General features: G+C 35.7%; 1 protein-coding gene across 5 annotated transcripts in view; it reads right to left on the reverse strand.

The window, feature by feature from the left end:
- Positions 1-27258, reverse strand: part of Neo1 (neogenin 1) — a 160288-nt gene that overhangs the window by 114819 nt on the left and 18211 nt on the right. For all 5 annotated transcript variants that reach the window (XM_027414905.2, XM_027414904.2, XM_027414903.2 and 2 more), the window contains exons 2-4: positions 11904-12221; positions 6151-6426; positions 2236-2389 (exon numbers count right to left, since the gene is read on the reverse strand). In XM_027414905.2, the coding sequence (XP_027270706.1) occupies positions 2236-2389; positions 6151-6426; positions 11904-12221 (748 nt within the window). The remainder of the gene's footprint in view (positions 1-2235; positions 2390-6150; positions 6427-11903; positions 12222-27258) is intronic.

Below are 27258 nucleotides of genomic sequence, written 5' to 3' on the forward strand. Positions count from 1 at the left end.
AAGAAAAGAAAACTCTAATTTTTACACTACTATCACTTGTAGCACATTAACCAGGCCCTTTTAAAACTAAGACCTGCTCCTTTGTACCTGGACTCAGACCTACCATCCCCTTCAACAAGGTATTATTTGATCACTAAATTATATTTTGTTGCTGCTCACCAAGCATTAACCCTCATAGGATCCTCTTCAAAACAGAACCATTTCTATCACGCTCATTTTATTTACTTTATCTGAACATATATGAATAAAATTTAATAAACACTATTAATTCTTAGACATGTATAAAAAAATCAACCTATAATATTTTATGTGTTTGTTTTCAAGATGTAATAAATTTGCCTAATGCTTAAGTCACTGTTTTTCTAGATAGCCCAGCACTACTGAGATTTTTAGATATTTAATTTCCAAATCCCAAATCTGAAATCTAGGTAATTTATTAGGTATAGTCCACCCACACTTATCCTAGGGTTCTGGCAAAATCAAAGACAGTATGAATAATTACCTACATCCAACCTGAAGGACTCCTGCGTTCTATTACCTACTTCTGTTTTCTCACAGTATACTCAGTAATTCAGCCAAAATATACTGTGGAACACTCTACCTCCCCAGATAGGTAACAAATACTGTGCAAGGTTCTGGACAGGCCAATATGAACAATGCTGACACTGGAAATTTCCTGAAGCTTTCTGAGACAGTGATACAAGGCAGTCTTTCTCTGACTTTCCTGGATACAATCGTATGAGTATTTAGGTGCCTAGAGAATTAGAAGCAGAAAAACATCTAATTGGTCTTCAAAGTCTCCTGGTTTAGCCTTAAAGTTCATAGAAATATTATTAACCATAATATATTCAGATTGGATTTAAAAACACTTGCTCTCAAAAAACATCAAATAAAGCTGGGAAGACATGTAATTTTCCTATCATGATTTGTTTCTATTGGCCCACTTAGACTCTACTCTGAGAATTACATTTTCTAGGAGAATAATTCTCTAATACTCCATTTACAGTTATCAACCAATTCTGCCTCTTTTGCACCTAGAATACTGTATCTTGAGTTTCTTCAGAGTGCTTACTCCAACATGATACTTTATATGTCTATTACTATCTCATCTTCCACTTTAGAAGTAAAAGTTCTTTTTACTGCTTAGTTCTTAAGACCTACGAATGCACCTGGAATAGTATTCAATAATAATTTGTTGAATTCTTGAACAAATTCAAGAATTTTTGTGCTGTGGGGGGCACAAAAATTCCCACTTCTATTCATTACATAAAAATCATTCTGCATCTTGCTTATATCTTCATAATGCTGTGGGGTATGATAAACTACATTTCACTCTAAATAGTACTTAACAAAGTATTACTGTAATAGTAGTACTGCATACATAACTATTACTTTAGCATGGCTATCAGAAAACTATAATTTACATCTGAAGCATATATTACATTTATATTGGAAAAATACCGCTTTAAAAGAGTCATTCTCAGCCAGGGATGATTTTGTTCCTTAAGGGACATTTGGCAGTATCTAAACACTCTTTGGGTCATCATAACTTGAAAGTGCTTTGGGCACTTAATGGGCAGAGGCCAGGGATGCCAGGAAATTTACAATCCTTGTAACAGCTATGTTTTGGGAACAAACATACCTTAGTATTGAACCATCACTGCTACTCCAGTTTTCTTGAGAGAATACAACTGAAGAAATTACCCATTTCATAAGGAAGAGACAAGGGATGCAGAAGATGATGAGCAGTAACAGAGAAAGCTCTTGTAGAAGATATGTAATTTGTAAACATAGCATATGGCTTGGCAGAACTTTAGAAAGCAAAAACAAAGTCAGGTATGGTGACTGCCTCTAATGCCAACACTCAGGAAGAAGGAAAGCATTTACTTTCACTGTTTGAGCAAAGAGAAAACTATCAATAGTTTCATGTAAGCATAAAAAAGACTCAACCTGGTGAGGTCTGGCAGCTCAGTATCAATTTAGGGAATGAGACCCAATAAATTTAAGTATAATGAAGCTTAACAACAGCAACAACCTTTACTATTTTGAAAGCATGCTTTTTCTTTAAACATTATAGTTAGATACAACCTATAAGCACATTTCAAGGGTGACATGAAAACTATAATGTGCTTAAACAAAGTAGTTATTTTTTATGTACTGATACTTCCAAATAGGATTAGACCAAGTGTCCAGCTAAGGCTATGAAGGGCTCTTACTTAGGTAGGCAATATTTACCTTTCTGTGTCAAGCACTTCCTCATTTTTTGTCCATCTAATGACTGGAGAAGGAAGTCCTGAGGCAACGCATGGCAACACTGTACTCTGACCAGTAACTCTGGTCACAGAAGATGGTCGAATCAAAAACACCAAGTTTAGCCTTTCCTCGGGACCTAAAGTTAATTTAAATGAAAGAATGGTTAAATAAAAGACAAATGAAGTTCACAACTTTATCATGAAAAACAGCTAATTCCTATTCAGTCTGTATGGCTTTATGTGACAAAACAAGCAAAACGAACACAAGAAAATTACATCTGAACCAATAAACATTTCCCAAACACTTTCAATATGCAAAATATTGCATATTGAAGACTCCTATGCTATTTAGGAGTCTTAAAGATATATAAATGACAGTTCCCACTTAAACAGTGCTTTCTGGTGAAATGAGCAAAACATGACATGAGTCTACCCAACACCACTTGAGGAGTACAAACAGTAGAGACTGAGCAAACTGGTATCTGTGTATCCAACCTACTGACAGGAACGTGAATTTCCTTTCCTTGCTTGTGTCTATTATTTCTAAATGTCTTCTAAGTTTTCATCTCTTATTAGCCTGTCAAGCGTGTCATGGTGATACATGGCCTTAATCTCAGGAAGCAGACGCAGGAGGATCTTTGTGAGTTGAGGCTAGTCTGGGTCTACATAGAGAATGATAGATTAACTAAAACTACATAGTGAGATTCTGTTTTAAAATGAAAATGAAAAACCAAAAAATTTAACCTATCAATTCTGATTTTTTAATACAGGAACTGCCTAGATCACCATATTTGTATATCTGTGTATGTTTACTTTTTAAAGTTGTGCTCTTGCTGACATATGACATGGCCACACTCCTACTGACAAAAGATAAGTGTTCTACTGAATAGGGTTTTATTATTACAGAAGTTTGAAAAGAAAGATCATTCTCAGGTAGAAATGTAACGCTTGTCCCTGCTGTCCCGCTGTCAGGAGAGGTGTTTCCTACAGTATAGTAACAACCACCAGAACTGCCTTTAAACTTGTCTAGACAATAAGTGATAGATTTGTAGCCACAGTAACAAGCAAACACTACCTAACAGATGAGTAACAATTCATTTCAGTGAATATACTTCTGAAAGCCAACCAGTGACAAGCCCTGCCTTTAGAGGTCAGCCAATCAATGGTTGAGCTACTAGCTTCAAAGACTGATACTTAGCTTTACCCACCTGTGCAGCCAACGCTGAAACAGGTTTCTGTGACTGAAATCAGACCACTGTATCTCTTAGTTAATATAACCTCAAAAACTCTGTAGAAGCAGGAATTGGCTATGCTCCAAATGACTGGCAAGAACAGCTCTCCCCATACTTAAATAAGCAACTATCCATCATTTTGTCCTTCTTTCAAGTACTAAGTTACGGTTTCAACCTGTGAAATCAGCAACCTTGTATTCCGGACTAAATTCTGAGGAGCTGCTTGAATGCTAGTTATCTCAGATGTGAAAAGGAAATATGACCAAGCAAGTCAACTAGAGGACATTATTATGTAGCAACATCTCCTCTAATTTCACTTTCAATTACTTAGGAATAGTTATGAATTTATAGCTGTAAATATAATATTCAATTAAATTTTAACAGAATTCAGTAAATTCATAACAAATATTTATTGTTTCTATAACTAAACAAAATGCATTGTTCTCATTGAGCTCATATACTACTAGTGGAATAAAGACAAGAAATTAGATATATGTAACTGATATGTTGATATACTTTATGGAGGAAGGAAGAAGCATTGGAGGTGGAAATAGACTTGTTTTCAACAGATTATCCAAGGGACAATTCACTAATAAAGTGATATCTGATCACTGAAGAAGGAGAGTGAAACACACACACAAGATTCTAGACAGTGAAAAATACCAAATAAAAAGCTCTAAAGTAAAAGTATTTTGGGAGTGTCCTAAAAGCATACACTGGTTACAATTGAGAGGAAAAACAAAACAGGAGAAGGAAAGGAAAGGTGAAGAAAGAGGTATTAGATTCTATAAAGGCCAAAAATTTTAGTTGTGAATAACATGAAGAAACCATTAGGAAGTGTACTGGCTAGTTTTTATGTCAATTTGACACAATCACTTGTCATATGGGAAGAGAACCTCATTTGTAAAAATGCCTCTATCATATTAGCCTGTAGACAAGCTTGTGGGGCATTTTCTTAATTAGTGATTGATGTGGGAGGGCTCAACTCACTGTAAGCAATGTCACATCTAGGCAGGTGGTCCTGGGTTGTAAAAGAAAGTAGGCTGAGCAAGCCATATGTGGCTATGCTGGTAAGCAGTGTTCCTCCATGGCTCTGTTTTGGTTCCTGTCTCCAGGTTCTTACCCTGACTTCTCTTAGTAATAGTGTGACCTGAGAATTTCTTTCCCAAGTTCTTTTGATCATAGTGTTTTATCATAGTAATAGAAACCTAGCCAAGACAGGTAGTTTTTAGCAAAGGTTATCTATTTTGAAAAGTGGTTACTGAGAATACACTAGCATGAGAATTACATGAGCAGAAATAGTAACAACAAAGAAAGAAGTTACATATTTAAAAAATCAGTTCTAGGTTAATCAGCAACACCCTTAGAAGTAACAGCTCATAACAGTGGTCTCTCACAATAAGCCAGTCCAGGTGTTATATAAATAAGTCTATAAATTAGTCATGGATTTCGATGAACAAGAATACCTCTGCCCACACAAATAAGGATGGTCAAATTATATTTACGACTTGAATTTGAAATGAGAAATATGTAAAGAATTAGGCACTCATAAGGCGGCAAATGGCTACAGTGACTACAATGAGCTGTGAGAAGATATGTGCAAGGAGAAGTTACATAATTGGAAAAAAACACACAAAGCTGACTATCAGAGTGAGAAGACATAAAACAACTGACAGAGGAGCTGAGCTTACATCAGAACAGGAATGCCATGGAGATGTCACCAATTACCTAATAATAGTTATTGTTCTACCTGTCCCTTACATGAACTACCCTGAGCAAGACGCTTTTAAGTATAAAAAAAAAAAAAAAAAAAAAAAAAAAAAAAAAAAAAACTAACTATAAAAGTATTCTATTGTGAGGAAGGTAGAGAATAGAGGACTCACAAAGATACAAAGGCATAGTGGCATACATGCTACAATCCCAGTTCTTTCTAGGGTAGGCAGGAGGATCAGTTCAAGGTCATCCTGCCACAGCCCCTTAAGTGCTGGGATTATAAGTGTATGCCACTATGCATAGCTATCCTGATAAATTTTCATTTTTTATTTTATTTTGGTTAATTTTTTTCCCTTTATTTAAGACAGGGTCCCTCTCTATATAATCCTGGCTGGCCTGGAAGTCAGAGATCATCCTGCCTCTGCCTCCTGAGTGCTGGGATTAAAGGCATGTGCCACCACACCCAGCCTCTGATAAAGTTTTAATAATACATTAACTAAACAGTGAGCGCTTTTCTTCTTCTTCTTCTTCTTCTTCTTCTTCTTCTTCTTCTTCTTCTTCTTCTCTCCTCCTCCTCCTCCTCCTCCTCCTCCTCCTCCTCCTCCTCCTCTTCCTCCTTTTTTTCAAGACAGGGTCTTATAATGAAGCTCTGGCTATGCTCTGACTGTCCTGCAACATACTATGTAGACCAGTCTGGCCTTGAACTCACAGAGATCCACCTGCCTCTGTCTCCCAAGTTCTAGGATTAAAGGTATGCACCACTATATCTATATTTAAACAGTGGATTTTTATGGCATTTCCCCCTGATTTATCTCTTCAAACAAAAACTGAAACCTACTATTATTAATAGTAATATTTCACACATTTTAATGGCATTTGTTAAAAGAAATTATAGCAGAACAATTTTATCCATTAAACACAAATCATCAGTCCTGACAATGGATTAATAATACCTTGAAGAACTTTCAATTCAGCTTCATCACTATACTTTGGTGGCCCACCACTTTCAATTATGCATCGGTAGAGTCCTCCATCTCCTTCAGTCACATTGCTGATAACCAGTGTTCCACTTGGAAGTTTGACAACCCTGTCATCCAGAAGAAGAGGCTGTCTGTTCTGTTCCCACCTAACAAATGTGACTAAATCTGCATTAACTTCACAATTCAAAATGGCACTGTTTCCAGCATATACTGAGGAAGGTTCTGGTTGGCTGGTAAATCTTGGAAGACCTGAACAATAAAGGAAAATAAAAAGCCATTAAATATTACTCTAAAATATAGTCATACAGGCTAGCACCAAGTCAGCTCATGTGGCCACAACATATGCTGCCATTAGGGCCAAGAAGGTCCATAGATCAAAAATTTAACTAGATACACAGATACAGAGCAAATAAATAACTACATTAAGGACACCCTAAGTCGGATTCTTCATACCTGAAAAAGCAAGGTGTGATATGAAAAAGAATAAATGCTATGTCATATTCTATGATATAGGTATCCATGTATACTTATAGATTACCTAACTATTAGATATAGAACTATATAGCTATAAAGGCATGAGTAAATAAACATTTTGTACACAGCCAATGAACTTACATTAATATTCAAACACACACATATATGCACCTGTATATTCCCTAGTCCTGAATCAGTGTCACTTCTTTAACAGTTAATCCAAATGGTGACTTTATCTTGATTGCTAAATATCATTCTCTACTGCAAGGAACCAATGTCCTGGAGCAGAGGCTGATTCTAAGAGTGGGACAGAGAAAGAACAAGGTAAAGTAGGTTTCTTAATTTATGTCACTATATGAATCTGTAACCTTAAAATATAGAAGAAAGAACTATTTAACACAGAAATCAAGATTGAAAAGTGTCTAAATTAGTGACACTAACACATTATTAATACATAAAAAACAGTATGTTGACTCACACTAATATCAACCAACAGTGGTATAGAAGAAAAGGATCTACTGCATAAAGACGACAGAATTAGGAACAGCCATTTGCCAACTACAATCTTAATAATGGATTCAGGCAATAATATTTCAATGATGTTAAAACTATTAGTGAAAACTGATGAGGCACAATGTATTTATAAAATGTCAAAACACTTCTTCCAAAAATACTAATTACTGATTATAAAAACAGGCCTTATTTTGAAGCAGAAATACTACACAGATCATATTAAGTAATAAAGCAAACATCATTAGCAACAAAACAGTACATACTTTAATACACCACACTGAAAACATTACACTACTTTCATGGTATTTCTCCCAAAAATGCAAAATCTCTATCTCCTCACAGGAGCAAATCAAATTCAAAATTAGACAAGAAAAACCTGAGGCCCTATTGTATATCAAACCAGTAGTAGGATATAATTATAAAATAACACATTGTATCTTAGACCAGAAAGAAAAGGAGGGTGATTTCTGCCCTTTTATTTTTCTATGATCTGTGAAATCTAAATTAAACTACAGTAGTACTTTAATTTCTTAATTTGGATAAAAGGCTACGGTTATTTAGGATAATGTCCTTGTTTTTAGGAAATGCACACTTACACATTCAGGCAGATGCAACAGAGTAACATGTCTGTCACTAACTATTCTTAATGGTTCAGGTAAAAATGTGTATTTGAATACTGTGCTGTGTGGTTTTATGTCCTCTTGACAAAAAGGTAGAGTTATCAGAGAAGAGGGAACCACAAATGAGAAAAATGCCTCCCTAACACCACCCAGGTGGCAAGTTTGTGAGGTGCTGTCTTGATTAATGATTGATGTGGTAGGGCCTACCTTTCAGGGGTAATGCTACCCCTGGACAGTTGGTCCTGGGTGCGATAAGAAAGCAGGCCAATTGAGCCATGAACAGCAAGCCAGAAAGCATGGCCTCCACATCCATTCCTTTCTCCAGGTTCCTGCTCTGCATGAGTTTCCTACCCTAACTTCTCTCCCTGATAGAATGTGACCTTAGAATTGTAAGCCAAAACAAATCTCCAAGTTGCTTTTGGTCAGTGTTTTATCACAGCAATACAAAGCTAACTAAGGAAGGGATGACAAAGTAGATGTTGAAAAATGTTAACTGGGAAACCTGAAAGGCATATGAAGACTTGTGAAAGCACATGAGATTTCTTGGTTCTATCTTTGTAACTATCATTCAAGTTTGAAATTGCTGTAGTTCTAAATATTCTATAGATGCCATAGAACATAATGGCTATGAGCTTTAGGTAACCACTGGAGTCCCAAACTTGAATTTAAATTAATTCCACCTTTCATGGTTATGTAAAGTTGGTAAATTATTGATTCTAAGCCTTAGTTTCTTCATTAGTTAAATGAAAACTAAGTTAATCTAAGTAGTTCATAAGGTACACTGTCTGGCATATAAACACTCAAGTAGCTACTAATACTAACAATACCATAAAAGTAACTCTAATGTGTTCAGAATACAACAAAATGTTTCTGTAAAGACTAGGAAATAAATTTTGAACAATTATTGTAGATTTTCTAGTTTTATGATGGTGAATTAGTAAAATAATAACACCCAAGTTTCCTTGTTCTGCTATGTATTTTTTGTTTTTAAGCCATGGAGATATTCAAAGGAAAGAAATGAAGATAAATTTGTTTATATATCTACTTGGTAAAGAAAAAACTATCAGAAAAAAAGGTAACTAACAAAGATAAACACATAATCTAATAAAGTTAGGTAAGTGGAACTTAATAAATCAAAGAAAGAACTGTCTTCTAGTTGTTTTTTTTTTTAATAAAAAATTCTCCCTTTAGAGGTCTTGTGAAAATGAAGTAATTTTAAAAAGCATAAGCCCATAACAACATATGGGGATTTGTCAGACAAAAAAAAAATCAAAAAGTTTCTGAATAGGGAAAGCAGATGGATAAACTAGTAAGTGACATATCAAGGCAAAGACTGCCTCAGCTTCCTGTGTTCCTGATGCCTCTGGAGAAGTGCAGGAGAAAAAAGAGTGGGAGTGAGATGTGGAGTTGGCAAGAATGGATCGACACTGTCTGTATTTAGACCACCTCATTTCCTAACCTTTGAGCATGAAACACACACAGCCAGGCTACCCTCCAGGCAAAACAACAAAAATGTCATTTGTGTAGAAATGAGACAGCTCAGAGAAAAGCAACCTCATATTTAAATCTATGAGGTATCTCTTATTAATCTTCAAAAGCTTCCCTGCTTTCTGGTCATGACTAAAAGTAGTTCTGTTTGTTTGCAACCAAAAATATCTGCAGTCTTTTAAAATGTCAAAGTTGGCAGTATCTTTTTAAAATAATTTTTGAGAACTTTTTTAAATAAATAATTTATAAACCATGATGTTTCCCTCTTGAAATACATAACTCAACATGAACAGAGTGTGTTAGTATCTCCATCACCTAACCCTTTTAACATCCCCTAAAGAAACCACTCATTTATAATCCCTGTAATGCTATACTCATTTCCCATTTGCTGTCAGGTGCTTAGCCCTAAGAAACCAATCACTCTATTATCTCTCTCTAAGAATGTCCCTATTCTGGGCATTTTGTATATCTGAGCTTGAACAGTGTACAGTCACTTATGACTGGTTTCTGTAACTTCCCACAATATTTTTACGGTTCATCCATGTAGTGATACTACTTCATTCCTTTTTCTTGGTGAAAAATATTCCAATATATATATATATATATATCACACTTTGATTATCTGTTCCTCTATCTGGTAGACATTTAGGTTATTTCTACCTTTTATTTATTATGAATAGTGCCACTATGAGTAGTAGTCATGTACACTGTCGTGTGGATGAATGTTATCAATTCTCTTGAATTGAGAACTGGGTCATATGGTAGTTCTGGCTAACATTTTAAGGAACTGTAAAACTGATATATTTTAAAATTACACAGATATAAACAAAAAAGCAGCAACTGTCAGTGGAGAAATCAGGAGGAAAGGTCAGAAAGTAGAGAATATTTGATAGGGAATTCAATACTTGGTACTGCCAGTGCTAAGACTGGTTAAAAGGCAGGGAGCGGAGTGGCTGATAGAATGATAAGAAATGAGGCTAGAAAGATGGGTGCATTCTCATAAGAGGTATCAAGAAACCTATGATTAAAGAGCCTAGATACTAACAACGTTACAGAATGGTCAAAGTGTTCTGATCCCAGTGTATAGACTAGACTTAAAGAACACAAGGACAAGCAGGTGTAGGCTGTGGTAAGCAAAGTCAAGAGTCAGCTCAGAAAGAGAAATTGGATAAATACAGAAAAACCAGGAAGCCAAATACAATGGTTTTGGTGGTGGGGTTTAGTGGACACGAGAGAGAAAGGAGATAGAGTAAGAGGCCAGAAAAGAGATGTTAGAGAACAAATGATAAGCAGAAGCCGACCCCAATGAACTTATAGAGGAAGTCAATACACCAATTTACTTACCATACACATTTTAGAAAGAATAGAGGAGAGGGAGAAAAGAGAAGCAAAAAACAGAATTATCCCATAGGGCTAAATTGTACTGCCCTACTTTTATTTTTCCACCCCCAATCTGTGATTGTGGATGATTATTGTAGCATTAGGTCATACCAAAATTTAATTTTGAGTATTTGACTCCCAAGACAAAAGGGTCAAAATCCTCTAAGTCAATGATTCTCAACCTTTCTAATGCTTCAATATGGATCTTCATGTTGTGGTGACCCCACCCATAAAATACTTTTGTTGCTACTTCTTAACTGTAATTTTGCTACTGTTATGAATTGCAAAGTAAACATCTGTGTTTTCCAATGGTCTTAGGTGACCCCTGTGAAAGGGTCATCTGACAAACCTAGGAGTCACAACCCACAGGTTGAGAACTGCTGCTGTAAGTACATGAGCAAGAGATAAGAACCTATCATTCCATCGTGGGAAGGAATGGATGTCTGACACTGTCAGTTCCATCCTCACACACCTGCAGACCAAGGTGAGTAAAACAACACAGCCCTTCACAAAAGTACTTCATCTGGTACTAAGAAACCCTAAGAATGCTAGTGTGTACTCTAAAGCGGGCATGAAGGATTTCAGAAACACATCCTATTTCTCTCGATCCTTAATTTCTCTCTATATATTTGCCATCATTTAAACAGAACCTTTGAAAAGGAGTTTTGTCTTTTTACAACTTTCTGCTTTCACTCTGCCTTCTATAGTTATATACTAGTGACATTATAGGTTTCTAAATAAATACTGTCTGTTCCTTAATGTTTAATGTACTGACTTCCTCCACAGTATCATTCAGGTCAGGCTTCTACTTTTCATTTATGCTCTAAACATCTCTTTTATGGCCTCTTATTCATATCTCTTTTCTCTTTGCTGTTCACTACACCACCACCAGGAAGCAGGATTCTGGCTTTACTAAAGTTTTACTAAGCCACATTGGTTATGATGAGTAGGCTTTAAAGTCACCAATTTTCCAATATAAAACTACCTCTTCCATTTACAAGTTAAAAAGAAAAAAAAAAACTACTTAGTAGTTCTGATAGCAACTTTGAACCTTCAGACAAGCGGGAAAGTGCTAGTTTATTCTGCACAATCCTAAACAAGTGAGTGTAGTCCCATAAAAAAGAGTACATGCATAACTGACATGCTAAATTACTTAATACTAATTAAGTCAAAACTAAAGTACACTGTTTTTATTTATATTTAAACCTTATAAAAATAGAAAATCCAGGTAAATCATTTAACAGGACTTACCTGCTACTGTGAGCTTGGCTGTTCTGCTAACAATAGTTCCAAGATTATCAACAGTGGCTACACACTGATAGAAACCTTCATCGGGCTTATTGTGTTTGGAATGCACCACATTGCTGATGAATAAGGATCCATCTGGGAGAAGCTGGCGGCGATCATCTGATACTAAGTTTAAAAAAGTTCCATCTTTCTTCCATTCAATTTTTGGAGAAGGCTCAGAATATGCTGAGCAGTTTAATATAACAGATGAGCCTCTAACTGAGAGTGTATCCACTGGTTCCTCCAGAAAATAAAATGGAGTGAATGTTCGAACACTGGCTCCTACAAAAATTAAAAAAAAGGAAAAGCTTAATACAATTTTCTTCTGTTATTTCTGTAGGAATAAATAACATATCAAAAGATTATTCTCAGATGATTTTTTTTTTGAGTATGATACACTATGGATGTCTGATAAATAAAAGTTACTGCTAAGGAACCAAATGACTCATTTAGAAGAGCCTATTTAAAAAAACAAAGCAAACTTGAGAACTTGAGACCAGCCTTATTAGATATTATGAGTTGTTAATAAAAGTTTAACTGAGGATAGGCATGGTGGTGCACGCCTTTTAACCCAGGGCTCTGTGAGTTCAAGACCAGCATGGTCTACAAGTTCCAGGACAGAGGGCTACAGAGAGAAACCCTGTCTCAAAATAACAGAAAAACAAAAACAACTTCTTTGGGTGTAGAGATGGCTCAGTGGTTAAGAGCACTGACTGCTCTTCCAGAGGACCCGGGTTTAATTTCCAGCACCCACAGGGCAGCTAACAACTGTCTATAACTCCAAGATCTGACACCCATACACAGAACTCATTTTGATGTAAAGAGCACAAGAGAACTCGGTTTAATCTTTTTAAGTCTTTGGCTGACACTTTAAACATATGAAGGAAAAAAATTACAAAGAAAACATTTGCTATAAACTTTGTATCTTAGCCAGATAAAGCTTCACCTCTTATTTTTTTTAAAAAAAAATCTATTGTCCAACTGATATGTAAACAATTCAAGCTATAATCAGGCTTCATCTTCAATAAAATCTGAAACAATGATACTAAAACTGTTATTTGTAAATTAGATTGTAAATTTAAGATACACTGATTCTGTATTATGAGTGACCAACCAGTCACTTCTAAATAAATATGAAGCAGTATGGCAGAAGGAAAAAAAAAAAAAAACAAATAGAAACCTTCCAACTGTTTAAAAATGAGAAATCTAGGCAAATTCCAAACTACATACTCTTCTCCAAAGAACCACAAGAGGGTATTAGAAAAAAGGTTCAGGCCTCAATTCCCACATGATGAGGACTATGAAATGTATGTGTCAAGTCTTAAAACACCTGGAAATGAACTTAGCAATTTTTGAAAAGTAACAATTATTTTAGTTACTCCTATTACAATGTCTACTGCATTACCTTTCTAGACCTATAGAAGGTACAAAATGAAAGGTAGACAGTACTCCTACCTTCCTATGTATTGCCTCTGCATTACACCACATGACTCTAACACAGGAACTCAAAACAGATCACTTTATTAGCAGGACAGTGAAAGCATGCAACTGTTTAAAATATATTACATATATAAAGCATAAACATAATTTTAAAAGCATTAGTGTAAAACTTCTACAATAAATAAATAAATAAATAAGGCATAATCTCAGCACCTGAAACGTGGAAGAGCTCAGAAAATTTAAGATCACCCTCCACTGAGGTCAGCCCCAGACTACCTAAATGTAACAAACAAAATCAAAAGATGACTGCAACAATTTAGGTGGTTTGTATTTTAACACACGTCTTGCTTTTGATTTTATTTTGTTAAAAAAATCCACATCTAACCCCCTTCAAGTTCAACTCTCCCCCATCCCCTTTTGAGATAAAGTCTCAAGTAGATCAGGCCTTGAATCCTGAACTCCTGATTCTCCTGTCTCAGCCTCCCAAGTGCTAATATCACAAAGATACCACAGCAATCATATGAAAGTAGCACAGTCAGGCATCAAAAATGATTTTGAATTTGAAGTTCATAGTTTTCAGCAAATGCTGCTATTTTCAAAAAGTCTGAAGTTCTCTGGAGTGCTTTGGTCTATACCTCAAGGCAGTTTGTGATCTACTAGCTAAGGATTTGTATTTTTACAGTATGTTTTTATTCAATCATATTCTTAATATCCTACTCATGGAGTGGATAGGCTCCACCTCTAGATTATATAATAGATAATTCCTAAAGCCAAACCCATTGGTTAAAATATTAAAAGTTCACAGTCTCCAGTCTAACTCTAGCTAATTAGCAGTATGTCTCTCATCCATGCTAAGACTTAAGTGACATTTTGTAAATGCTCATGAGTTTCCAAAATATTATACAGAAGAAAAAGGAAGTCTAAGAAAGGCAAAGAAATTTTATAAACGAAAGGAAAGGGCCTCCACCCATTAGCTGCCAGTTCTTAGAACTAGGATAATTAAACAACCACAGTTCAGAAGCAGAGAATTAAAAAAAAAAAAAAAAAAAAAAAAGCCACAGATTTTAAAGCCTGTAAATAAAGATACTTTAACCAGGGGAGGGGGGTTGTATTTGATGTGGGGTGTCCTTCTGGATGCTTCAAATATGTGTTGCTTTTATTGGTTGACAAATAAAGCTGATTTGGCCAATGCCCAGACAGAACAGAGCCAGGCCGAAAATCCAAACAGAGTTACAGAGAGAAAGAAGGTAGAGTCAGGGAGACACCATGTAGCTGCCAGAAAGGCAAGATGTGAGACAAGCCACAAGCATCATGGTAAAATATAGAATATTTCAAATGGGTTAATTTATAGGTAGAGCTAGCCAGTAAGAAGCCTGAGCCATCAGCCAAACAATTATAATTAATATTAAGTTTCAGACTGATTATTTAAAAAGCAGCTTCAGGGACCAGTGGGCGGGAGAGAAACTGGTCCAGTGGGACCAGGCCTAACAGAGAAAAGCTTCCATTTACAGGAAAAGAATGAAAAAGAATGAAATTCAGACTGGAGAGATGGTCCAGCAGTTAAGAGTACTTTTTGCTCTTGCAGGACACAGGTTCGGTTCCCAGCACCCAGTGGGTAGCTCACAATTATCTGTAACGCCAGTTTTGGGGACCCAGTGACCCCTTCTGGCTTCCTCAAGCACCAGGTACACATATGGTGCAAACACACACACACACACACACACACACACACACACACACACACACACACACACACACGTATGTATATATGTATGTAAAACACTTACATACATAAAATATAAATAAGTAAATATTTGTTTTTAAACATAAAGATGAGCCTGGTTTCTAGAGTGAGTGCCAGCTACACAGAGAAGCCCTGTCTCAAAAAAACCAAAAAAAAAAAAAATAATAATAATAATAATAATAATAAAATAAAGATGAACTATTCAATAAATGTCATTAACACACTGGATATTACATGGGGGGAATGAGATGTCTTACCCATAATATGTAGTAATAGTAAGCATTTATGTTTTTGTGTTGTAAACACTGTTCTAAACACTTTTCACATTTGCATCACTCATTTATGAAAAGTAGTCCTAGTATCATCTCCATTTCATAGAAGAAAGAAACACAGAAATGTTAACTGTCAAAGGTTCCATGGGTAAGAACAGAACAAGATCTCAAATACTACAGCATGTCACTGAACACATCTATAAAAATTCATTACAGACATAAAGTAAGTAATAAAAATCATAGAAGAAATTTTAGGAAAAAACAAAAATAACCTTGGAGTTTAGACAACTTTTTAAAAGGAAAACAGATAAGCCTTACTTTCTTGAATTTAAAAGACACATAATTACACTTTTACAAAACACCAAAACAGGACAGGCAAGCAATAAACTAGAGAAAATGACTTTATATATAAGACAATTAAAAAGCTCAAACTACTCAACAGAAAAATGGGTGAGGCTGCATTCCAACAGAACCATCACAACATGGGGCAGATGGACGGGATCCACTCACAATAGTTCAGTGGTCCCCACCTGACCATAAGAGTACTATCCAGCAAAAGCTGAGCTATATTTTCTAATTGGCCTTTCTGTAGAAAATGAATAATGCCAATGAATGTAAATTATAATTCCATGAGTATATGATTACATAACACTGAGAAAATATGTCAGTTTGTTACTGTGAAGGATCAAAATGGGAGGATAAGAGTAAAAATCTCTAAGTACACACAAAATGACTTCACAGTTTTTTTATTATTTATTTATTTACTTATGGAAAAGGGAGTTGAGACAAGGTTTCTTGTGTAGCCCTGGCTGTCCTGGAACTCGATTTGTAGACCAGGTTGGTTTTGAACTTATAGAGATCCACCTGCATCTGCCCTCCAAAGTGCTGGGATTAAAGGCATGTGCCACCACCACCCTGCCACAGTTTTGTTGTTTTTTTGTTGTTGTTGTTTTTTGTTTTTTTAAATCAGCTTACTATTTAACAATCATTGAAGATAGCATAGAAACACTTTTAAAAATCTGTCATTTCTTTTAACAGTTTTCCTTTGGCACTGCAGACAGCTCTGAAACATTCCTGAGCTGACTTTGTACAAACACTGACCTGTACTTCTCACCAGTCCTCACACTACATCTATTTTAGTCCGAATAGTTTCAGATTACTAAGGCCAAAGTCACTGGACAAAGTCATTATGCTGAAATAAGCTTAATGGATCCTGTCTGGTATCTCCTACATTTCCAAGTCTCTACAAATTTCTCACTTCTTAATAGAATAGTTCTCACTTCTTGATAGACTATTCCTCACTTTTTGATAGAGTATTTCACACCTCTTGATAGAATACCATCTTAAGAAAGGACATTGTCCACAGGGAAATACTTTCAGTTATAAGCACCATCCCCCAAATACCAACAAATCTAGTTGTATGCCTCATACTAGCTGTAAATTTTGTAGTACCCAGAGTAAAATATCAACACATGACATTTTAATACCAGCAGAAATAAAACCCCTGCTCTTTTGCAGGGAGAAGTGAAAAGTTTAATGTCAGAAACAGAGCAAGCCTCTTTATAAACCTACAAATGAAGCATTCTGTGTAACTTTCTTCACTACAAGAAAACTATCTCGTTGCAAACTAAAACTTTACTGTCAAGTGACTTCCTCGTTCCTTACATCTTAATGTTATCTCTAATCACTAAGCACATCCCATCCCATTTCCCAATGTGACATTTCACCTTAAACTTTCGTGTTCAGTGTTACCATATAGCAATGGCAGGAGTAGGACACAGATACAGAAGCTGATTTTTGCATTGTAATGAAGAAAATCCTGGAGGATAAGGAAGGCAGGGAATTAAAAGCTGACACTGGAAAGGTAAGTGAATAGTCACTGAAGTTATTCAGAATTATTTTAGATTTGAAACAAAGAAGAGAGTAAAGTTCAATGTCTTGCATGAACTTTTTAAAAATATTCATTAAATAATAAATACACCTACAATAGTGAACAAAAGAATCAGAAAACAACAAACTCGGTGATATATCTTGAAAGAGCAGCAGTTTGATGAGTGACTCCACATTTTTAAAAACTATTTTTCCACTATTAGTCAATAATTGGCTATCTTCTAGAGAGCTGATATTCTTTCAACATTGATAATATCTTTCCTCATGGTAAACATTACATGTTTTATTAAAGTATATCACCATATGTAAACAAATTGTTACCAAGTTGAACTAAAAAAATCTGAATAAAGACATTAATTCTAGGACACAGACAACAGCACAGCACATCAGTAATTTAATAAAATCTTTCACTATTAAATAATGTTTATGAAATTCTACGGGGCACTCTTAAACAAGAGAACAGAATGAAAAAAATCTTTTTTTTTTTTTTTGTTGTTGTTGTTGTTTGTTTTTCAAGTCAGGGTTTCTCTGTATTGCTTTGAAGCCTGTCCTGGAATTTGCTCTGTAGACCAGGCTGGCCTCGAACTCACAGAGATCCACCTACTCTGCCTCTCAAGTGCTGGGATTGAAGGCGTGTGCCACCAATGCCTGCCAGAGTGAAAACTCTTATCAGCAAGTCTTCCTTAAGCGATTTTCTTTTTCTTTCTTTCTTTCTTTCTTTTTTTTTTTTTCTGAGACAGGGTTTCTCTGTGTAGCTTTGGTGCCCTATCCTGGCACTCGCTCTGGAGACCAGGCTGTCCTCGAACTCACAGAGATCCTCCTGCCTCTGCCTCCCGAGTGCTGGGATTAAAGGCGTGTGCCACCAACGCCCCCTTAAGCAATTTTCTACAAATAGTGTGCACATACATGCTCTCAACCCAAAATAAGAGGTTTTAGGAAGGAAAAAAAAAAATCCTGTCTCTCATAAGGTCTGCATACTGAGTTCTAGAATCCTTCTATTTGGCTAAAAATTTACTGATAGAAATAAAGGGAATTCTAAGTATTGTTAACTCAATTCTGCATTATTAAACTGCCATATTAAATCAGAGATTTCATTCACTTATTGAATGAAATAATCTCTAATTCACTAATCTCTGTGTAGCATGTCCACAACTTTGAGAGAGAGAGAGAGAGAGAGAGAGAGAGAGAGAGAGAGAGAGAGAGGGAGGGAGGGAGGGAGGGAGGGAGGGAGGGAGGGAGGGAGGGAGAGAGGGAGGGATCTCTAAATCTCCCAAAAGATGTTCATAGTATTGGAAGGATAAGACACAACCTCAGAATTCTCACAATAATGTCACACAATATTAACCTAAAGCAGTTGAGAAATGCATCTCTGAGAACAGCTTTTCTATAATGCTGCATATCAGTTTCATAGATGTAGAATTAATTACTAAAATGAAATGAGTGGCTCATAATCATTTGAAAATATGTTCAATATCATAGTAAGAGAAATGAAAATTAAAACTAGATTGAAATACAATTTTTCACCTATCATACTGGCAAAAATCCAAGTATTTAACAACAGCCTGGGTACACAAACTGTAAGGAAATAGGATGATGGGAATACAAAATGGTATGTTTACTGTTTGCATCTGACACAAATATATATACATTCATTCTCTAACCAAACAATCCTAAATCTTTTGAAGCTATACCAAAGGTACACTGGCTAAAATAGTTAACAGGTACAAACTATTCATTATGGAACTACTCAGAATGAATGTAAAGGTTTATTTTGATAACCAAAGTGATATGACATGTGTTGAATAAACTAAGATACATTATGACACACTGAAGTATTAGTACTACATAGTTATAAACAAGACTACAGAATAACTTTATATTCTACCATAGAGTGATCTCCATGAAAAAGGTATTCAGAAAGGGGCAGACCTCCAATGGACTGAGGAGGAGTGGATGAGGAAGGGGGCAGATGGGAGGACAGGAAGAAAAGGGGGAGGGGAAACTTTAGTCAGTATGCAAAATAAATGAAAAAAAATGTTTTAAAAATCAGAAAATTGGATATTTTAATACCTACAAAAGTAGAATACACATACACATGAGTACATATTGTGAAATAAAGCAAATGAGCAATTTTATTGGTACTGTGACTAGAAATTCTTAGTGTGGAAGAAACCAATAAAATCAGTGAGACTAAACAGAGCTCTAGCCTTCAGTTTTAAATATCAATATGAATTGTACTTTTTAAAACAATATACATTTCCTAGCTCTCCTCACTGAAACATCCCAATGGTAATGAACATTTTCCCTATCCAGGTTTGTTATCTAAATGCCATTTTTCATTCAAAGGATCCTTTAGAATGTAGCTAATTCCAGGTCTGGGATTAAACTAGATTAATCTGGAGTATGAGGTCATAGCAAAAAATAAAAAACTTGGGGAAATGGTGCAGTGATCTTTCAGAAGACTCAGGTTCAACTATCAGCACCTACATAGCAGCTTACAACCTAAAACTATAGTTCCAAGAAATCTGACACCTTCTTGTGACCTGACATCACCAGGCACACACATGATGCACGCATGCAGACAAACACCCATATACATAATAAATAAAATGTTTAACTTTACTAAAAGAACATAAAAAATACAAAAACAAACAAAAAAACTACCAGGATGACTACAATCACCTAAGTAGCGTCAAGAGTCCCTTTCTAGTCAAATACAAAACGTTTGAACCTCAATAATACCTTAGTATCTTGAAATAAATAATGTAGTAATATATTATTATGATTTATTAAAGCTTGACTGAGGATTCAGAAAAGCAAAGTAAGCCACAAGTCATAGAAGCTAGGCACACACCTTTAATACCAACACCCAGAAGCTAGGTGGTGGTGGTGCACACCTTTAATCCTAGGACTCAGGAATAAGAGGTAGATGGATCACTATGAGTTCAAGGCCACCCAGATCTACAACGAGTGAATCACTCTAAAAGGGAATTATAGCTCTCACCTTTAATACCGACATTAGAGAGGTATGTAAGACAGAAGCAAGATCTCAGTATGAGGCATTTGTTCTCCAGCCACACTGATGAGGGGGTTACAGTCTGAGGCTTACTGAAAACTCATGGAGACAGGATCAGCCCATTCAGCCTGAGGATCAGCCCATTCAGCCTGAGGTAGAGGTAAGAAGCTAGTGACCAGTTGCTTTGCTTTTTTTGATACTCAGTTTGAAGTTTGAACCCTAATATCTGTCTCTGGGTCTTTTATTTATTTGTGTTACACAAATATGTTGAACTCTATCACTTTATAATGATCTCAAAATTTAAAGGACCTGTAGTGAATGCCATAGAACCAAATCATTATTTTTGACACTGGCAAGTAAAAAGAAAGGAATTCCTCCTCTTTCTTAATCAATCTTTATGGTAACTACACATGGCTGAATGTAAAGTTCTGTATATTCAAGTATTCTTCTCAAGTCAGAGAATAACAGAGTATCACTACTGTACAACTGTAATGAATTAGAAACATTAAGCAATAAAAGATAAATGGCTTAAAGTCAGATTATTTCCCATAAAGGCCAGACTTTGCATTAGATTTTGCAAGCTACATACAGTTAGTTTCTGCCATACTCTCTCTTTACATTTTTATTTATTTAATTTTATTTAATTATTTATTTTTGGTTTTTAGAGACAGGTTTTCTTTATGTAGCTTTGGAGCCTATCCTGGCACTCGCTCTGCAGACCAGGCTGGCCTCCAACTCACAGAGATCCACCTGCCTCTACCTCTGTGCCACCAACACCCTGCTACATTTTTAATTTTTTAAAAATTATAAAAATTGGGGCTAGTGAGTAAAGACATTTACCACCAAACCTGATGACCTGACTTCCATCCCTAGAACCCACATAATAGAAGACACCTGATTTCTCAAAGTTGTCATGTAACTTTCACAGTCACCATGGCAGATGTATGTATATGAACACAAACGTAAAAGCACACTTAAAAATATCCACATTTGGGATAAAAACATACCCTTTTTGTCTTAGGGTTCTCATTGCTGTGAAGAGAGACCATGACCATGGCAATTCCTTTAAAGGAAACATTTAATTGGGATGGCTTGCTTACAGATTCAGAGGTTCAGTACAAGGCAGGGAGCATGATGGCATGCAGACAGATGTAGTACTGGAGCTAACAGTCCTTACATTTTGACTCAGAGAAAACAGGAAGTCGACTAGACACTGGGTGGTATCTTGAAGATATATGAGATCTCAAAGCCCGCCCCAACAGTTACACACTTCCTCCAACAAGGCCACACCCACTCCAACAAAGCCACACCTCCTAATAGTGTCACTCCTTATGAGATTATGGGAACCAATTACATTCAAACTGCCTTCACTTTAAAAAGCAATTTTCTTTTTAAATATTCAAATATTCAACTCTATAAATTTCTAGAAAATGGTTATCAGAAAAAAGCTATTAACACATCTAAATGTTCAACAATATAAAATGTTTATGAAAACTTATGGCATATGCAAACAATGTAACCAAGAAACTATACCGGGCCCATAAGCAAAATGGCATTCACTGCATGATTCTTAAGTTTTCAATATTCAGGTCAATGCATGCTTGTGTGCAGCTTAAAAATATTCAAGTATGTACACAAAAAGAGAGAAAAATTTCTAAAAGTTAATAATAATCTCAATTGTGATATAATATACTAAATCATTATTGATTTCTACAATTTCTAAGTTTTAAACAATGTTTTTATAATATATTTTAGTATTCTGATTATGAAAGTAAATTTCTATATTTGTAAAACTGTTTTTAGTTGCAGTACTGAATTCTATCAAACATTTAAGAAAGCATTCTATAAGAACTACTATAGAAGGCAAAAAAGGAAGGAAAAAGTCAAAACTCATTTTATGAGTTTAGAATTACCTTGACAATAAGACCAAACAATACAATGCAACTAAAACCAGACAAGACAGATACAGAGCAGTATTCCTCATGAATACTGGTAGAGAGAAGTCTTCGACATAATACTAGCAGGTCCAGTTCAGTAAAACATAAAAATAAAGCTGGGTGTGGTGGCTTATACCATAATCACAGCACTTGAGAAACTGAGACAGGAGGATTACAATGGTTTGAAGCCAGTCTGAGATATATGAAAAAAAGCGTGCAAGTGGTACAGGAGGACAGGGAAAAGAGAGTAAGAAAGCCTAATCAATGTGTCAGAGATACAGCCACATTCCTTGTAAAGAATCATTCTCAAAAGTCAATATGGAACAATCCTAAGCATCTATCAACAGATGAATGTGTAAGAAAAACATGGGTCAGACACACAATGAGAAAGAGACTATGAGTGTTTGTGTGTATTGAAGGATTCTGACCCTACAACCTCTGCATGCTACTTAAGCACTTGCTTAATCTTGAAAAAAAAAAAGGAAAGAAGAGAAAAGAAAAGAAAAAAAAAGAAAAACCCACTAGGCATTGTTGGTGCAAACCTGTAATCCCAGTACTTGGGAGGCTGAGTCAGAAGTATCCTGAGTATAAAGTCACCAAGGAAGAGGGGAAGGCAGGGAAAGAGAAGCTGTTTTTCCTTTTATTTGAGACAACACATGTTATGTAAAATAAGCCAGGGACAGAAAGCAAATACCACATAATATCATTTATGAATGGAATAATGTAAATGCTTCTACTTGTCAAATTTGTAGAAGCAGAGAGTTAAACAGATGGTTACCAAGAATTAGAGGGAGTTAGGTGACATTGGTCATTGGCTACATAACTTCACTAAGAAAGAAAACATAAATCTAAAAAATCTTTTACTCAATATGACTATAGTTAATTATTATGCATTCTATTCCCAAAACACTAGTAGAGTGGAGTACCTACTATAAAGAAGTATGTGAAGTAATGAGTATGTTAGGTTAAAAACATTCTTTAATGCATACATATTTGAAAGCATGCTATACATGATAAATATTTTATCAATTAAATACATTTTAAAATGAGAAAAATCAATGAGTTCAAACAAGAACTCAAAGGAGATTACAGGCAAAATAAAGAATTACATGATAAGGGAAAATGATCTACATGTCTACCAACAAGAATGGTATCAGGAACAAAGAGCTACAAATTATTGAGACCTGAAACAGCAACGAATATGGGGATAGCATCACGAAAATACAGAAAAGTGCAATCACTGCAAGACTCACTAGCAATCAGAAACGCAAATTCAACCAACACTGAAATTACTATACCAATTGCTAGATGACAGATCTTGGCAAAGACATGAGATGGTAACTCAGATGTAACCCTGGTGCTACTACAAACTATTACAAACACTCTTATATTTATATACTATGATTTAAAATCTCATTCTAGGATTTGTAAAGGATTCGTGGCAAAGAATTTCCACTGCAAGTGTATCTGAGGTAGTGGGAGTTACAATGAACCTAGGTATTCATACCCTAGGAAATAAGGTTCATACTGTGAAGCACTAAGCAGTAATCAGAGGCAGCTAGCTAGATATATTTATAGCAATATGGTCATATCCCTAAAACACCATGTTGAGCAGAAGGAAAAGAATAACAACAAAAACAGGACATTATAAAAATTACCTTTTAATCCTAACAACCCTATAATTTTATTTTCCTCATTTTCTAGGTCAAGATATAAAAATAATCAACTTGTCTATGGTCATATATCTAATAATTTATGATATAAGAATAAAATAAGTTGCATATCTCAGTACAAGTTAAAATATACAAAGTGGCTCATGATATGTGTTGCACACTTAAGATACCTTAGACTAGTCACTGATACAGATGAGATGGCTCGGTGTGTAAGGGTCCTAGCTACACACCTGAGTTCAACCCCCAGGACCCACAAGGTGGAAAGAGAGCAATTTTCTGACATCCACATGTGATACCCTACATGGTCCTAACTTACTTACTTTATTGTTTTAATTCACAGTCCCCTTCTCTCGATAGAACCCCAAGTACCCTATTCAACTCCTCCTGATCGCCAACCCCCTTTCCACATTAAGCTGACTGTGTCTGTCACACACCAACTAAAATGTCATTTCCTTTGAGAAACTTTCCCTGGTAACTGAGCCTAGATGAGACTTCTTTCTTAGGTTATTTGTCCCTTGTAGTAACATCGTAATCAATAGTTTCTCTACTTATCTATTATCTGCTTCTCCAATTAGACTATAAACATGATGAATTACAAGAGTGTTCCTGTTCGTCACTATTTTAGCCTTTAATCCTAACACATACAGTTTAGCTGTATTAATAAATCTATGAGGACCATTAAACATTGTTAGTTTATCTTTTTTTAATAACTCTGTCACTAACTCCCACAAAAGTCCTTTTCCTGGCAACTTTACTTTTTCTTGAGTTGATGACTATGCATTTTGAAAGTACTACAATCAGCAATATTCTCAAAAGTCCCCTCTCCCCAAACTAAAGAGGATCATGCTCTCAAAGTGGTCAAAATGTATGTAACTGGTTAATATACAAATTTCATAATCTAAGAAGTCTCCTATAATGCTGTAAAACAAATTCATTAGTCAAAATTTTCCTAAAGTAGTACATTAAAGAAACATCTTCTCAATTAAAGAAGAGGGAGAAGAAAATCCCACATATCTAAAAAAAGCTTAAGTAGAACTTAAATATTATTAAACTTCTAAACATTAGGATTTGCTATACTATTTCACCACCAGGTGGCAGATCCATACAACTTTCTAGAAATGTTATTAGGCCAATCAGAAAGAATTTTAGGAAAAGTAAATAATTGTAAGCATTTTTTGAAACTGAGCTAGTTAACCACAGGTTATATACAATTGGCTCTGGGAGTATTACCTTTCTATTTAACAGTAAATAAAAGTTCCCAGGTACTCAGAACACTCAATTATCTTTCAAAAGAACATAACAAATACATTTTAAAATGTGGTTATACATAGTGGTCATTCAAAATCCTCAGAAGTACAAGAGACCTTTGAATCCAAAGGTAAAGAGTATGAGGTGAAAAAGAAGGGATAAAAAAAGAAGCAAGACCAGATGGTGGCGGCTCATGCAGGCAGATCTCTAGAGTTTGAGGCCAACCTGGTCTACAGAGTGAAATCCTGTCTCAAAAAAAAAAAAAAGAAGAAAGAAGAGAGGAGAGGAGGAGGAGGAGGAGGAGGAGGAGGAGGAGGAGGAGGAGGAGAAAAAAAAAGAAAAAATAACAACAACAAAAAAGCCAGAAGATGAGAAAATAGAGAAGAATCATCTACCAAGACAAATCTAAAATTATATTACTAAATTTCTGGGTGAAATATATTATCTTTTTTTAAAAAGATTTTATTTATTTCTTACATATACAACATTTTGCTTCCATGTATATCTGCACACCAGAAGAGGGCACCAGATCTCATAACCATGGTTGTGAGCCACCATGTGGTTGCTGGGAATTGAACTCAGAACCTCTGGAAGAGCAGCCTGAAATATATTATCTCAGAATTCTTATTTCAAAAGGCTACTGGAAACACTTATTTGAAAATGTATCTTTAAATTGAAAGACAGTATCTTAATGTACTCACTACTTTGGCTAAAACACACCTTGCCTTCCCTACACTTCCTCTAGCCCAAGCTCCCCCATCCCCACCCCTTCTTGCCCAAGTTTCAGGGGAAGCAGCCATGGTCCTGGTGCTAGGAAAAGGATCCCTGGCCATGCCACACTCTATAGCAGTGGTTCTCAACCTTCCTAATGCTGCAACCCTTTAATATAGTTTCTCATGTTGTAGTGACTCCCAACCATAAAACTATTTTCACTGCTACTTCATAACTGCAATTTTGCTACTGTTATGAATTGTATTGTAAATATTTGTGTTTTCTGATGGTCTTAGGTGAGACTTGTGAAAGGGTAGTTTGACCCCCTTCTTGAAGGGGTCTCGACCCACACAGCTCTAGAGTCAATAGCTCAGCTTTCTCATTAGTGCTTCCTTCCTAATAGTATTCATGAAACCTTCCTCAGCCACATTTAGAAACCAACACCCAGAGGACTGGAGAGATGGCTCAGTGGTTAAGAGCACTGGTTGTTCTTCCACAGGACCAGGGTTCAATTCCCAGGACCCACATGGCAGCTCACAACTATCTGTAACTCCAATTCCAGGGTATCCAACACCCTCATGCAGGCAGAACACCAATGCATGAGGTAGAGACAGAGAAACAAACACCCCCAGGCTAGAGAGTTGATTCAGTGGTTAAGAGCATTTATTCTAGTGAAGGACCTGGATTCAATTCCCAGCCTCCCACATGGAGGCTCACCACTTCCTTAATCATTAGGTATGCATCTGGTGCACAGGCATACATGCAAGCAAAGTACCCATATTAATAAAATAAATCTAAAGACACATTTAAAAAAGAATAAGTGAAAAGTAAAGAAAACAATACCTAACCTGTACTATAAACCAAAGCTGATTTGCGTTTTGTAGGGTTTGAAGAATACATAATTTAGGAGGAGGGATAAAATCCTTAATTTTGCACATCTTACAGTTGTAATATCTAACTACTAAGTACAGAGTTGGGGCCTCTCAGGTCTTAGGTGACCAAAAAGCAAAACATGGGGAAGAAAAACTGTCATATACTGGCTTGTTTCACACTCCTGAAGTGTAAGGCCACCAACTACTGTAAACTACTGTAGGTCTCCTCAAGAACAGGTTCCCCAGTGAATTATTCACTGACTTCAGAAAGTGCTCACATTTTTTTCTGGTGGAAAAAAACCCTCAAAGAAAAAAAGGGGGGGGTCATTCAAACAGCTGCAAAAAATTCTTCTATTCATGCATTCTATATTCCAATATTCTATATTATCTATGGTCTCCAATACTACTGGAAGTCACCAATTTCATTCCTTCCACTAATACAAACTATTTTGATATACTTAAAAGGTCTCAGCAGCTTATCTGAATGAACAAGACCATAAGTTCTTGTTTCCTAAC

The sequence above is a fragment of the Cricetulus griseus genome, chromosome 4, assembly GCF_003668045.3.
Source record: "Cricetulus griseus strain 17A/GY chromosome 4, alternate assembly CriGri-PICRH-1.0, whole genome shotgun sequence".
In the NCBI taxonomy this organism is placed as follows: domain Eukaryota; kingdom Metazoa; phylum Chordata; class Mammalia; order Rodentia; family Cricetidae; genus Cricetulus; species Cricetulus griseus.